General features: G+C 45.5%; 1 protein-coding gene across 2 annotated transcripts in view; it reads right to left on the bottom strand.

Annotated features, from left to right (window-relative positions):
- The window catches only part of ZNF71 (zinc finger protein 71), a 29,337-nt gene extending 14,631 nt beyond the window's left edge, over positions 1 to 14,706 (bottom strand). For both annotated transcript variants that reach the window (XM_023184351.2, XM_023184350.2), the window contains exons 1-2: positions 14,400 to 14,706; positions 8,324 to 8,407 (exon numbers count right to left, since the gene is read on the bottom strand). Coding sequence is in view for 1 of the 2 variants with exons in the window: in XM_023184350.2 (XP_023040118.2) it covers positions 8,324 to 8,356 (33 nt within the window). In the remaining variant the exon portion in view is untranslated. The remainder of the gene's footprint in view (positions 1 to 8,323; positions 8,408 to 14,399) is intronic.
- Between the last annotated feature and the right edge of the window lie 247 nt (positions 14,707 to 14,953).

Here is a 14,953-nt window from a genome sequence, read left to right as displayed (position 1 = left end):
CAATGTCCAGAATAGGCAAAATCCATATTGTATGCCTCAATGCCTCGTTTATATACAATGTCCAGAATAGGCAAAATAGAATGAAGGTAGATACATGGTTGCCTAGGGGTGAGGGCGGGTTGGAGAGAAATGCGGAGTGAGTGCCAGTGGGTATGGGGTTTCTTTTTGGAGTGGTAAAATTTTTAAAAAATATTGTGGTGATGGTTGCATAACTCTGCAAATAAACTAAAAAGCACTGGATGTTAACGTGTCTACTCTATATAGGTGGATTTTATGATATGTGAATTATACCTCAACAAAGCTCTTAAGCAAAATAGTATCTGGTAAGAAGAGTAGGTGATGCCATTGGTTTCAAGATGGGGAGAGGAAGTGGGAGAATTCATTTTCCCAGTTTACTAATTTTCAAATAGGTGCATTTTACCTATTGTTTTTTCAATTAAAAGGTTATTATACATATTATGCCTTTAGAATGTTCAGACATTTTATTTCTGGATTATTTATTTATATCTGTCCCAACAAGACACTCCAAAAATTGGGCAAAGCTTCATGCATGAAGATGTCCACTCCATTTTATTTCTATGGGCAAGCCTTTGGACAACCATAACATCCATGGCATGGGATTCATTAAATAACAGCCCACCCCCATGGCCAATTATATAGCTATTTTCATTACAAGATTATGCAGAGCTTTTCCATGTAGAGTTGCCTCTGGGTTTCCAAAATTATAAATACCATTTTATCTCAACCACATGAAAAAAAACACACATGAAAAACATGGAAGGAAATGTGTCAAAATGTGAACAGCAACTGTATCAGAGTGACAGTGTGACTATTTTCATGTTTTGTGTGTATGTGTGTGTGTGTGTTAGCAGCCTCCAAGGCAGCCCCGAATGATCCCCAACTCCTGGTATCCACAGCCTTATGTAGCCCCTTCACTGTGCCAGTGTGGTTCTGTGTGATCAACAACATATAGCAGAGGTTAGTATGGTGTCACTTCCAAGGGAAGGTTATATGCACACTCACCATTCACACTCGCCAAAAGGTGGAAGCAACCCAAGTGTACGTAAGCAGATGAGTGGATAAGCAAAATGCGGTCTGTGCATACAATGGAATATTATTCAGCCTGTTTTAAAAAAACATCTGACACACGCTACAAGGGTGAACCCTGGGGACACTATGCTCAGCAAAAGAAGCCAGACACTGAAGTAAAAGTACTGCACGATTCCAAGATTTAAATGAAGTATCAAGTCAAATTCATAGAGACGGAAAGTGGAATGGTGGCTGCCGGGGGCGGAGGCGAGGGGAATGGAAAGTATTTGTTTAATGGCTGTAGTTTCAGTTTTATAAGATCAAAGACTTCTGGAGATGGATGGTGATGGTGCTGCACATTAGGAAAGTATTTAATGCCACTCAACTGTACACTTAAAAATGGTTAAGATGGCAAATCTTACGTTATGTGTATTTTAGCACAATAAGACATTTAGGGGAAAAAAAAAGACAAAAAGGTTATAAAGATCACAGTTTTGGTCCTGGGCACGCTCCCTCTCTTTTTCCCTTGGATTACTCTTTGGAGCAACCAGCTGCCCTGTAGAGTCCTTTGGAGAGGCCCATCTGACTAGCAGCTGAAGCCTCCCACCAATGTCAGTAAGGAGCTAAGGCGTCCCACCACTAACCACTGTGTGAGCCTCTCAGAAAGGATTCTCCAGCCCTGGGAAGCCCTGAGAAGACTGAAGATCTTGAGCCTCAGCCATGTCACTGCCCCATTCCTGACCCTCAGAAACTGGGTAAGATAGTAAATAATTGTTGCTTTAAGCAGCTGAGTTTGGGGATAACCTGTTACACAGAGACAACTAATACAGGGAGGTGAGTGTTTTTGTTTGTTTGTTTTTTGTTTTGAAAGACAGTGCAGTGTCTAAAGGGCATGTCTGGGAAGTACAAAGACCTGTTTTCAAACCCTGGCTTGGCCATTTTCTAGCTATGTGAACATGTGAAAGTGAACATCTTCAACTACCTAACCTCTCCAGGCTTCAGTTTCCTCCTCTGTTAAAAGGGGATAACAGCATCTGCCTCATGGGGGGGTTATGAAGTTGTGTCTGCCTGGGCCACCAAAGAATCCTCAGGTCCTAGAACAGTGCCTGGGACTTAGTAGGTACTCAATAGATGTTTGTACAGCAAATGACGGAATCCTTAAATTTCTTACATGGTACCTTGAACAGGCCTGAGAAAGCAATCGTATGTGATAAGAAGACACATAAAAAGCTACCTGCTTTGAGTATTTGCCCAAAATGAGCATACAACTCTCATACTCTCAATTTTCATACTCTCAGGGCTGTGAATCAGAAATGCCCAGTCCTGCTGCCTAAGCAAGGAAAATGTGGGTACCTTTCCAGGAACCATCAATGGTTTAAATACATCAGAATAAGTATTAGATACCATTGATCTAGAATTCCTGTTTAGGGGGTAAAAATTCAACCGTGCTTTTCTGGTAGCCCAGAAAATTGAAAATTAAAACACCAGTTAAATTTCTGATCCAGTTATATTTTGCTGGATCAAATTACCCATTTTCATACTCTCTTTCAATGTAAGTCAGTTTTGATAGACAATGGTAAGTGGGTAGACTGGTCGAAAATGGCCTCAAATCCGTCACTAGTGGAGTCTAGTTCCCCTATCCTTGAATCTAGGCTGGCCTGAGGGACCTGCTTGGCCAATAGAATCTGGCAGAGGTAATGTTCTGGGACTCTCAGGCTAGATCACAGAAGACTTCCAGCTTCTGCCTCAGCCTCCTGGAACACTTGCACTGGGAGAAGCCAGTCATCACAATAGGTGTCTCATTACTCACATGCCATGCTGTGAGGAAGCTCAAGCAGCCACAAGGAAAATCCATGTGGAGAAAAAGAGATGCCCACCAATGCCTCAGCTATGCCATCCATACCAGAGCAAGAGACAGACATGTAAGCAAAGAGGCCAGCAGACTACTCTCGCCTAGCTGCCATCCAACTGCCACCAACAAGAGATGCCAGGCACGAACTGCCCAGCTGAGCCCATCAACCTCACAACAGTAATAAATTGTTGTTTTTTGAGCCATTAAGTTCCGAGATGGTTACTACCCAGCAAAATACAACTGGATAGGAAATTTAACTGGTGTTTTAATTTATAATTTTCTGGGCTACCAGAAAAGTATGGCTGAATCCCCTAAACAGGAATTCTAGATCAATGGTATCTAATACATATTCTGACATATTCTAAATATGTTCATTGATGGTTTCTGAAAACACATAGAGTGACACTTCACCCCTTCACGTATTCATTCGACCAATATTTATTAAGTGCCTGTTATGCACCAGGCACTGGGCATACAACTGTGAATAAGACAGACATGGTATTGGCGCCAGGTTTCTTCCATACTAATTCATTAGTAAATAATGATAAAAATAACTAATGTTCATTAAACATATACCACATGCCAGGTATTGTTCTAAGCCCACTGCACACATCATCTCACTTAATCTTTAAAACAACCCTACTATGTAGGCACTTTCATGAGCTCATCTGTTTTACAAAGGGGGAGACTGAGGCACAGAGGTCACACAGATGGGAGTGGCAGCATTTTAAACCCAGTCAGTTCAACTCTCAGCCCCAACACTAGATGGCCTCATCCACATATAATACCGATCTAGCCGGCATCAGGGCCAAGGAGCAGCTTAGTCTGGATCAGACCCTGAGATGGATGGCATGTCTTTTTCCAATAAAGAAGACAGTTGGATAAATATAGCAGAGTGTCCCAGCTGGCGCTTCTCTTCCAGATAGATCACAAGCGATCCTGAAGCTACTTCCAGGGATGGTGCTTGACAGTCGACCTCCTCCCTCGTGTGACGAAGGCCTGCACATCTCACATTATTGCTGGCTGATCACATCATCCATGCATGACTCTACCACATGAAGATCTTGAGCCACGGTCACAGATTAAATTTCCTATCCAGTTATATTTTGCAGGGTAGCAGCCATCTCAGAACTTCATGGCTCAAAAACAACGATTTATTACTATTTTGGGGTTGATGGGCTCAGCTGGGCAGTTCGTGCCTGGCATCTCTTGTGTCGAGGTGGCTGGATGGCAGCTGGGCTAGAGTAGTCTGCTGGCCTCCTTGCATACATGTCTGTCTCTTGAGCTGGTAGGGATGGCACAGCTGAGGCCTTGGTGGGCATCTCTTTTTCTCTACATCGCTTTTCCTTACGGCTGCTTGGGCTTCCTCACAGCATGGTATGTGAGTAATGAGAGACCTACTGTGTCCTACAGAGGGACCTGCTGTTCTGAACTGAGTCAGTGGTACAACCCCCATGGCACAAGGAAAGAACGGGAGCTCTGAGCATGCACCGCATATGAGATGTATCTGGGCCTGAAGCTAGCTGCACACATTGCTATTTTGCCCCATGGGGGTTTCAAATTTGTTTTTAATTGTTACTCACATGAAAAAAACATCCACAATTTACCAAGAAAATGAATTTCTAGTTTCTCTTTAAACACCAAAATATCTGGCCACTGTAGGCCGGAGCTGAGTGGTGGCTGGCCCTTTGATGGGGCAAGAGAGCTCCAATTTGCCATGGTCCCCACCTGCCCACTTATTTATGTAAGACACTCAGAATGGTAGTGCATAGCATACAGCAGGCACTCAACAACTGCCAGCTATTGTTATCGACACCCAGAGCTTGCTGGCTCTCTCCAGCATACTGAGTCTCCCCACCACCAACTAAACCCCAAGGGGAGCCCTCACCCCCGCTGGCTAGTCCCTCCATGGTCCTAGGGTACCTTTCTAGGGCTTGGGCTCAGGATAGCCTCCTCTGCCTCAGGGGTCACCTTTGATAGAAAGTGGTTGGGCTGGTGGTTCAGAGTGTGAGCTCAGGAACCACACTCCGAGACAGAATCCTGGCTCTGCCCTTCACAAGCTATGTTTCCTTGGACAACCGTCTTTCTCTTTCTGAGCCTCATATGAGAGGCAGGCTTCCTGATAACAACGTCTCCCTCCACAGGGTCATGAGGTTAAATGTGTAGAAATATGGTCCAGGCACAGTGCCTCGTGTGACGGAGGAAGCCCTCAGCAAATGTCGACTCTTACTATTATTATTTAATTTTGATATTTAACATATATCTTATGTACAACTATAGATCCTTATATGACATTATTTGACCTTTTGGCCCAATACATCTTTCAGGCAGTCCAGCTAGTAATTCCTCCTTTTCTAAAAATTTGAACTACTTGATTGAGGTGTGACTGATATAGAAAAAGCTGTACATATTTAATGATGTACATAACTTGATGAGTTAGCAGATGCATACACACCCATGAAACCATCACCACCATCAAGGCCATAAATGGATCCATTACCTCCAAAAGTTCCCTCTCACCCCTATATTTACGTATTTAACAAAATTGTAATATAACAATTCCTTCTGGAAGTCTTCCCTAAGTATACCCACCTAATTCACTCAGTAACTACTCACTGAGCAGTCTCCAGGCACCAAGCCCAGACTGGCACCAGAGTTGTGCTGAGACACAGAACACAGCCTTCCAGGTCTGGGAGCCCATCGTGTTGGGACAGAAGTGCTACAAAGGGCCTCTGAGTTCTCTGCATGTACGTGTCCAAGGCCACTTTTTCTAGTACTCTACCTTTTTCTGTTTGCTGTCTAATGACACAAACCGTTTCACCACAGGGAAAACTCGAAAGAGCTAAAACCAGACAGGCTCAATTTTTTAAAAAATCAGGATGTAATTACACTAGCAGTAATTTTTAAAAAACCAAACTTAAACCAAAACTCCCAACCCTGTTGAAATAAAAACAAACAACAAATCTTTCTAAGTTATGTAAGTAAAAGAAGAATTTGAGGCAAGAATCACAGATGAGATAAAAATGAAGGCATCATGGTGCAATCGCTTAGGAAAACAGTCTGGTGGTTCCTTTAATGGTTCAACAGAGTTAACCATGAGACCCAACATTCCACTTTCAGGTACACACCCAACAGAACTGAGAACGTAAGTTCAAAGACTTATACATGAATGTTCATAGCATTATTCATAATAGCCAAACAGTGGAAACGACCCAAATGTCCATCAACTGATGAAAGGATAAATAAAATGTGTATAACCATGCGGTGGAATATTGTTCACTCAAAAAAAGGAATGAACCACATAGATGAACCTTGTAAATATTATGCTAAGTGAAAGAAGCTAGTCACAAAAGACCACACAGTGTATGATTCCATTTATTTGAAATGTCCAGAATAGTCAAATTCATAGAGACAGAAAGCTGATTATCGGTTGCCAGGGGCCGCGGACTGATGGGGGAAAATGGAAATGAGTGCCAATGGATACTCAGCTCCTTTTCAGGACGATGAAAATATTCGGAAATTGACTGTGGTGATGGTTAACACAACTCTGTGAATGTACCCAAAATCAATGAATTGTACACTTTGTGGTACGTGATGTGTACTTCAACAAAGGTTATCAAATAAATGAAGACAGAATAAACCAAAGCTCCCAAATAAGTCAACTGACACATTTATATAGCAAAATAAATTACAGGTAGATTCAAAAGTTCATTGTTAACATTCAAATGATAAATGGCAAAAGGAAGAAAATATAGTTGCTATATGACCTGTGGATGGAGAAACCCTTTCACAACTTAAAGATGAAGAAAGACACCACAGTGGGAGAAACCAACAGATTTGATTTTAAAAATAGGAAATGCTGTGCTCGCTTCGGCAGCACATATACTAAAAGATAGGAAATGCTTTTTTCATATTTTTATGAAAAAATAAGGCAAAATAAAGAAACAAAAAGCAAATCTGGGAAGAATATTTGCAACATATATTTACACACACACATTTACTTCTGTGAAGTCTTTAAAGCATACTCAGATTCCTGTAGACTGGTAAAGCACAAGGTGGATCATTTCCCTGCCCACAGAAATGGCCAGTAAACATTTTCTAAGACTTGAACTTCACTAATAATACAAACAGTGCTACTCGGAAAGATATCACTTGGCACCACTTGTGCCCTATCAGACTCATAGTTTATAGCTTTCATCATTTATATCCATTTATCATTGATTATCATGGTACAATATTACACCAGTCTAAATATATCCAACATGCAGAATAAATGCCTGACAACAACCATATAAACCAGCGGAGACCTGCTCAGGCACGCTGGTGGGAATACCTACTGCCATAACTGATTTGGAAAGTAGTATCAAAATACCTCAAAAACACCCAACCCAATCTTCCTCTTCAAGGAACTGCTCCTAAAGAAATCATGTAAGACACAAGGAAAGATTTATGCCCAGTGTCCCTCACGACACTGTTTATAACCAAAAAAAGAATACTTGGAAACCAATAAAGGTCCAACAACAGAGGAACCATTAAGTAAACCAGGGTATGGCCACTGAACAACACTTTGATGTGGTCATTAAGATGGATGTTAGGCCGGGTGCGGTGGCTCAAGCCTGTAATCCCAGCACTTTGGGAGGCTGAGACGGGTGGATCACGAGGTCAGGAGATCGAGACCATCCTGGTCTACACGGTGAAACCCCGTCTCTACTAAAAATACAAAAAACTAGCCGGGCGAGGTGGCGGGCGCCTGTAGTCCCAGCTACTCGGGAGGCTGAGGCAGGAGAATGGCGTGAACCCGGGAGGCGGAGCTTGTAGTGAGCCAAGATCGCACCACTGCACTCCAGCCTGGGCCACAGAGCGAGACTCCGTCTCAAAAAAAAAAAAAAGATGGATGTTACAAAGGAGTTTTTAATGATGTGGAGAAATGCTGAGGATGAGATCTCTGATGAAAAAGCAATCTTTAATATTAAAATTGCTTAGCCAGACTCAAACATTCCAGAGTGATTATCTTTTGGGGTAAAATCATGGGTGAATTTGTGGGCCTCATTCCCATAAGCTTTTGTACTTTTGTCACACATGTAGGCATCCACAAGGAGCATTTAGTGTGTCTGCTATTTTAAAGGTGACACATCCAGCATGGTCTTGCATGAGTTTTTTTCACTCAATGTCACATATCTAAACCACCACTTCCCACAGGTGCCCACCTGTGTCTCCTGAGAGTCCAGAGAGCTAGTTTGGCTATTCCAAAGCTACCCTGTCCCCCACAACTGACCCCACAGCCAGGGTCAGCATCATCTGTAAGCACAGCCCTCCTCATCAGGACAGACACAGCCCCAGAAGATGGGACTGGGGGCCTTGGAGAGGGTTCGAGCAGCAAAGGCTCACCCAAGGCAGGAATCCAGCCTTTGGAAAGGAGAGTGACAGGGCAACATGACTCACCAGTGCCTCATCAGTCAGCAGCTGAGCAGCCATCCCTCTGCTGCCCACGGTGAACAGGAAGACAGGCCTAGGGGGCCAACAGAGCTGTAGGGAGAAGAGAGACGGAGGCATGCTGAGAGACCAGGTCTAGGCTGGCCTCACATATGCAGACGGGACAAACCACACACACTGAGAGATAAGCAGAGACAGACAGACAGACAGACAGACACACATACACACATACCAACAGTGAGTATTTAGAGGGCTTACTGCATGTAGGGTACTTGAACGTATCTCACTTGATGTTCTAACCATCCTGGAAGGTAGGTACTATGTCTACTCACCCATTTCACAGATGAGGAGACTGGGGCCCAAGGAGATTAAACCACTTGCTCAAGATTACAAAGCTGGGACTGGAGTGAGGCAGAGTATGTCTGGGTCCACACGCTTAGCCACTAGGCTACAATGCCTCACAAATGCACTCCCATGCACACTCCTACAGATACAGTCAACACACATCCACTCACACACATTCCCGCAGGCTGCTGAGGGCCACCGGACACCCTGCCTTCTCCCAGTGGCCCTGCCCGGATCCCTCCCTGAGTGTGAGTGCTGGACTGAGGCCCCCTGAGATGCCCCAAAACCGCCTGTGGCCTCTTTGGGCACTTCCCCCAGACTTCATGGGGTTACCATGAGGTTCAACTAGCAGATATGAGTGTAAGGAACTTCCACCCAGGGGCTCTCAGAGCCAGATTCGCCTGGAAAAGTGCAGCTTGGTTCAGTTCTCTTTCAGTTCTCCTGACAAGCTCAGGACAAAGTCTCAAGTGGAGAGGTATCTTAACATCCCTGCAACCCCTCACTCACCCCTTGAAACAAAAGAAAAGCAGGAGAATAAGATCCTGTCATCTGCAACAACACAGAGGTCATTATGTTAAGTGAAATAAGCCAGGCATAGAAAGACAAACTTTGCATGTTCTCACTTACTTGTGTGGGCTAAAAATTAAAACAATTAAACTCATGGAGATAGAGACTAGAAAGATAAAGAAACCAAAGGCTGCGAAGGGTAGTGGAGTGGTGGGGGGAATGTGGGGATGGCTAATGGATATTAAAAAAACACAAAGGGTTGCAGTGAGCCAAGATGGCGCCGCTGCACTTCAGCCTGGCAACAGAGCGAGACTCCATCTCAAAACAAACAACAACAAAAAACACAAACAACAACAAAAAACACATACACACAAAGAATAAATAAGACCTAGTATTTGATAGCACAACAGGGTGACTATGATCGATAATAATTTAATGATACATTTAAAAATAACTAAAAGTATAATCAGATTGTTTGTAACACAAAGGATAAATCCTTGAGGTGACAGATACCCCATTTATCCTGATGTGATTATTACACATTGTATGCCTGTATCAAAATATCTCATGTACTCCATAAATATACTAACCCGCTACATACCCACAAAAATTAAAAATTAAAATTAAAAAGAAAAGCAGGGTTCAGGACCCAAATTTAGGGTGACCATAATATCTCATTAGAACTAGCTGGCTTTACTTCTATTTGTTTTAATGTTTGTTTCCCTTCTTACAGCAAAACTCAGCTTCTTTTTACAGCAGTCACACAGAATGCCCTTTTAAACTAAGTTGATTTAAATTAAAAAAAAAAAAAATCAGTGAGCCAATTCAAGTAAATGGCAAAGTAAAAAAATAAGATCCATGGCACAGGTTAGGGCAAATTCTTGGAGTTTGAGACATGTTGGCTCAGTCCTGGCTTCTCCCGTGACAGGGGGCTCACTACCCGTGCCACCAACACCTCTGACTGGAAATAAGTTTTTCTTCTGCTATAAACAGAAACATGCCTCTCTCCATCTCCAACCCTTCAGGATCACCCAGAAAAACCTCAGTCCTCTCCAACACAATACTCTTTTAGCTCAAAGTACCAGAATCACTGGGGATGCTTATTAAAATATCACTCAGAATATATATTCCTACCCCCCCTCCCAGATTCTCTGAATCAAACTACCTGGGTGGGGCCCCTGAATCAGTATTTCTAAACAAGTTTCCCAGGAGATTCTGACACCTCTGAAAGTGTAAGAACCACTAAGACAAAGAAGAGCCTTTCTTAGGCCAAATGGCCCCAACTTCCACAAGTGAAAAGTAATTTTAATTGTAGTGGGGTATATATATATGGCTAAGTTGGCAGAAGCCTTTGGTACTTAATCAGGAACAATTTTGCCCCCTCCGGAGACATTTGTCAAAGTCTGGAGACATTTGCCAAATTGTCATAATTTGGCAGGGGAATACTATGGGCATTTAGTGGTAGAGACCGGGGATGCTGCTAAACATCATATATGCAGGGGACGGGCCCCACAACAAAGAATGATTAGGCCCCAAGGTCGGTAGTGTAGAGGCTGAGAAGCCCTGTTGTAGAACAAAAGGATCACAAAGGTGTGGGCCTGGGGTTCCTACCACTTAACGCCTGTATACAGGCACCACACCCGGCCAACTGTAATCTGAAGGGGTGGCCTGCCCCTCCACACCTGTGGGTGCTTCTCACTAGGTGGAACGAGAGACTTGAGAAAAGAAATAAAGACACAGAGACAAAGTATAGAGAAAGAAAAGCGGGGCCCAGGGGACCAGTGCTGTGCTTTCAGAGGACCCACACTGGCACCGGTCTCTGAGTTCCCTCAGTATTTATTGCCAAAAAGATAAGGGAGTAAATCAGCAGTAAGATGTTCCATTTTCCCAGGATCGGGCAGGAGACAGATGTTTTTCTTTTACTGACCTTCGACCACAAGCAGGCTTTAAACATTTGCCTAACAAAGCACATTCCTTACAGCCCAAAATCCTTTCAACCTTAATTAGCACAGCGATGTTTTCTAGCAAGGACAAGATTGGGGGTAGAGTCACAGATTAACAGCATCTCAAATACAGAGCCAAATGGAGTCTCTTAAACTTACTTCTATCTATAATAACACAGTAATAGGCTGACCTCTCTTTTCCCCACAGTAATCACTCAGTGAAAACGTCCTCTGGGTTAAAACTCTTCAAAACTCTTCCTTGGCTTCCCCCACCATTAGAAATCACTCAAAGTCTTCACTGCCGCCCACACAGCCCTTACAATGTGCCCCGATGGCCTCTCCCCTTCCATCTCCTCTACTCCCCTCTCCCATGCTTGGCCCCAGGCACCCTGGCCTTTGCATCTGCTGTTCCCTCTGGAGGGAGTGCTCTTCCCATGACTAGCCCCACTTCCTGGTCAGCTCCAATGTTACTTCCTTGGAGAAGTCCTCCACCCCCAATCACCTGACCTCAAGCAGCAACTCTCTCCCCCTCTATTTTCTTGCAGTACAAACCACTATTGACAACAGACTTTTTTTAAATAGTTGTTTTCAAGTTTGTCATCTGTCTTCCCTCCATGAGAATAGAAGCCCCCAGGGAGCAGGGATTATCACTTTTAGATTATATTTCTGACATCTAGGACAATGTCTAACACACAGGAGGCACTTAGACATCAAGCTGAATGAACAGATGAGCTAACTTCTAGTGCTGGCCAGGATTCAAAGGAACAGGCCCTCTCACACACTGGTGAGGGAATGTGAGTCGCTCAACATTTTTCTGTAAAGTGAGCGGGCAATACACAAATCCCATAACCCAGCAACCCTGTTCCTGGGAATCTGCCCACACCAATAAAGCTCCGTGTAAAAATTACATACAGGAAAAAAAGATATTTATGGCAGCATTGTTTCTAGAGGAAAAAAAAAAAAAAAAAACACACCCTGAAAACAAAATTAATAAAATTACTAAAGGAATCAAATCAATGGTAGGGTCTCCATAGTACGAAGTATCAGGTCGCCTCTGTGAAGCAGTTAGTTCTGCATCTGTTGACATGTCTGTGGTTTCACTAAGTGAGAAAAGCAAGTTACCCAGTTTTATGCATAACTTCAGCCCCTTTGTGAAACAAACAAACCAACCCATGTGGATGTGGACACATCTGTACAGCGTTTTCCAGCCTGGGAAAGGTTGTGGAATGAGGCTGGGTTGGTATCTGGAGGGCGTGGAATGGGAATGAGAAAGGGGTAGGGGTTATTAATTATTTTTTCTTTATCTTCCTTTGAACTGTTTCCCTGGGTGTAGAAACCTCATATCACCATACACATTTTTGAAACAGAATTTAATTTAAAAAAATATATTCCTTGCAGATCAGTGGTCTCTGACTTTCACCCCTGTCCTATGATGTCAAGAACACTGGCCCATTTTGCCAGACCACAGCAGTGACCAGAGCCCACTTACCCAGTAGGCACAGAGCCTGGGGCCCATGAAACCTTTAGGGGCACGTAGGAAGGTCTTAATTTCCTTTAAAAATCATAAGAAAAGATCTAATCCAGCCTAGACTACATTTGTCTTCCTATTAATGAAATAACAAAATGTAACTTTTAGTGCTTTAAAAAGCCAATGGAGCAAGAGGTCCATAAAGGCAAAGTACCCTTAAAAATCATACAGCGGCCCTGGAAGTGACTTGTCCAAGAGTACTTGCCAGTGACTGTTGAACCTGGTTTGGCCTTAGATCTGGATTCTTCTTCCTCTGAGCTTTTTAGCATTTCCTTCCTTTCTTCCATTTCTACTGTTTCCAAGCAGAGATTCCCTTAGGGAAAATCCTGCAACCTTGTGTCAGCTGAGCGGAAAGGGAAAAAAGGGATCTCCCATTTGTCTAGTGGTTAATTGTGGGAGCTGTGGAACCTGGATGCCTGAGGTAACCTTGGGTGAGTCACTTAGTCTGAGACTCAGTTTCCCTGTCTGTAAGATAAGGATGATGACGGTCCCTACCTCAGAGTTACTGGGACACCTATAAATGGCCAGCACTGGCTGCAAACACATTCTGTGAACAAATCAACCTCTCCTTGGTCAGAACAGAGTAGGGCACAGAGACCCTTTAGGAGTCTGATTCCCCTTTAAGAAGATCCTGTGGGAGGCAGAAGAAACGGCCTTCCTTTTCCCCTCCTCCACCCTGCCCCTGTCACTCCCAGGCCCCTATGCCTCCAGAGCCTTCTATGGGCAGGAAGAAGCCAGGGAACTGTGGGCGGGCAGACTAGGAGAAGTGTGGGGTGAGAAGGTAGTGGCTCTGCTAGGCCCCCTTGTCCAGGCATACAGTCTTTGGAAGAGGCACACCCAGATGCATCCACCTCTGCAGAGTCACACGCAAACATCAAGAAACACTCAGACACAGGTGGACACAGAGATAGGGAAAGATCCCGACAGGACTGGACCCTGGAGAGACACACCCCTACATTCAAGCCAAGAGACATGCATGGAAAGACCAGACACAGTGGACACCCAGACGGCACCCTCACACCACACAGAGACACCCATGGACAGAGATCAAGGCTGACACACCCACACCACCAAAGACAAGGACACAGGCAGTCACTCAGAGACATCACCACACGTGCATAGGCAGAGACCCGGAGAGACACAGCTCCACAGAGAGACCAAGACTCTGCAGAAGTGGGACACACACACACACACGTTACCACACATAACCCACATGGACACACACGGACACATTCACATCCATTCCCAGACCCGGCCTCTGGACGACATGCAGTTTCTCTCACACACACACACTCACCATCTCCAGAGACACAGCCGTACCCTCAGGAGGACACCATCTGTCTCACACACACACACAGACCCACACAGACACCTTCACAATAGCCACCGAGGCTCAGCCTCATCCTCAGGATGATCCGCACCGCCTGCCTCTCACACAGGCCACCTTCCCCCCAGGATGGCCCTGTGTCCATGCAGCTTCCCTCCCTCCAACCCAGGCACGCCTCTCCCTGCCTGGCCCAGGCCTCTCCTCAGCCCCTCAGCCTCTCCTCAGTTTCTCCTCAGCCGCTCAGCCGCTCCAGGCGCCCCTCGGTCCCGGCCTGCACGCCCCCCCCTGCGCCCGCATGCCCTGGACCTGCACCCAGCCCTGCACTCCCCGTACCTGGGCCTGCACGCCCTCTCCCCGAGGCTGTGCCCTACCCGGGGCCAGGGTACGGCCCCCGGCACAGGTAAAGGGTGGGCGGGAGCCCGCAGCCACACTTACCGGCTCGCCGCTCTGCCAGGACAATGAGCGCGCTCGCTAGGCCCGCCTGGCCGCAATGCGCCTGCGCGGACTGCGCCGGACTACGCTTCCCAGAAGCCCGCGCGCGCCACTTCCCCTCGGGCTTTTCCAGCCGAGCCCTGCGCCCAGCCGAGCGGAGCCGAGCGGAGCCAAGTGAGCTCCTCTAGCTCCCAGAGGCCACCGCGGCCAAGGAGACGGGGGCAAGAGGGAGGATTGAGCGGAAGGAGGCAGAGAAAGGGGAGGAGAGAGAACAGACGGAGGAGGAAGGATGGGAAGAAGGTTGGAGGGAAAGGAGGGGCGGGGGGGGAGGAGGGAGAAAAGAAGTAGGAGGGGTGGGAAGAGGGATGGAAGGGGAGGAGGGATGGGGAGGGGCGGGGAGAAGAGATAGGAGGGGAGGGACTTGGGGAGGAGGGAGGAGGAGGAAGAAGAGATGGAGGAGGAGTTGGAAGAAGGGTGGAGGGGAAGGAGGAAGGGCTGGGGAGAGACTAAGGGAAAAGAACAGGTCAGAGAGAAGAACCAACAGAAAGAAGAGGGAG

The sequence above is a fragment of the Piliocolobus tephrosceles genome, chromosome 21, assembly GCF_002776525.5.
Source record: "Piliocolobus tephrosceles isolate RC106 chromosome 21, ASM277652v3, whole genome shotgun sequence".
Lineage (NCBI taxonomy): Eukaryota > Metazoa > Chordata > Mammalia > Primates > Cercopithecidae > Piliocolobus > Piliocolobus tephrosceles.
This window is presented reverse-complemented; position numbering and strand designations above follow the sequence as displayed.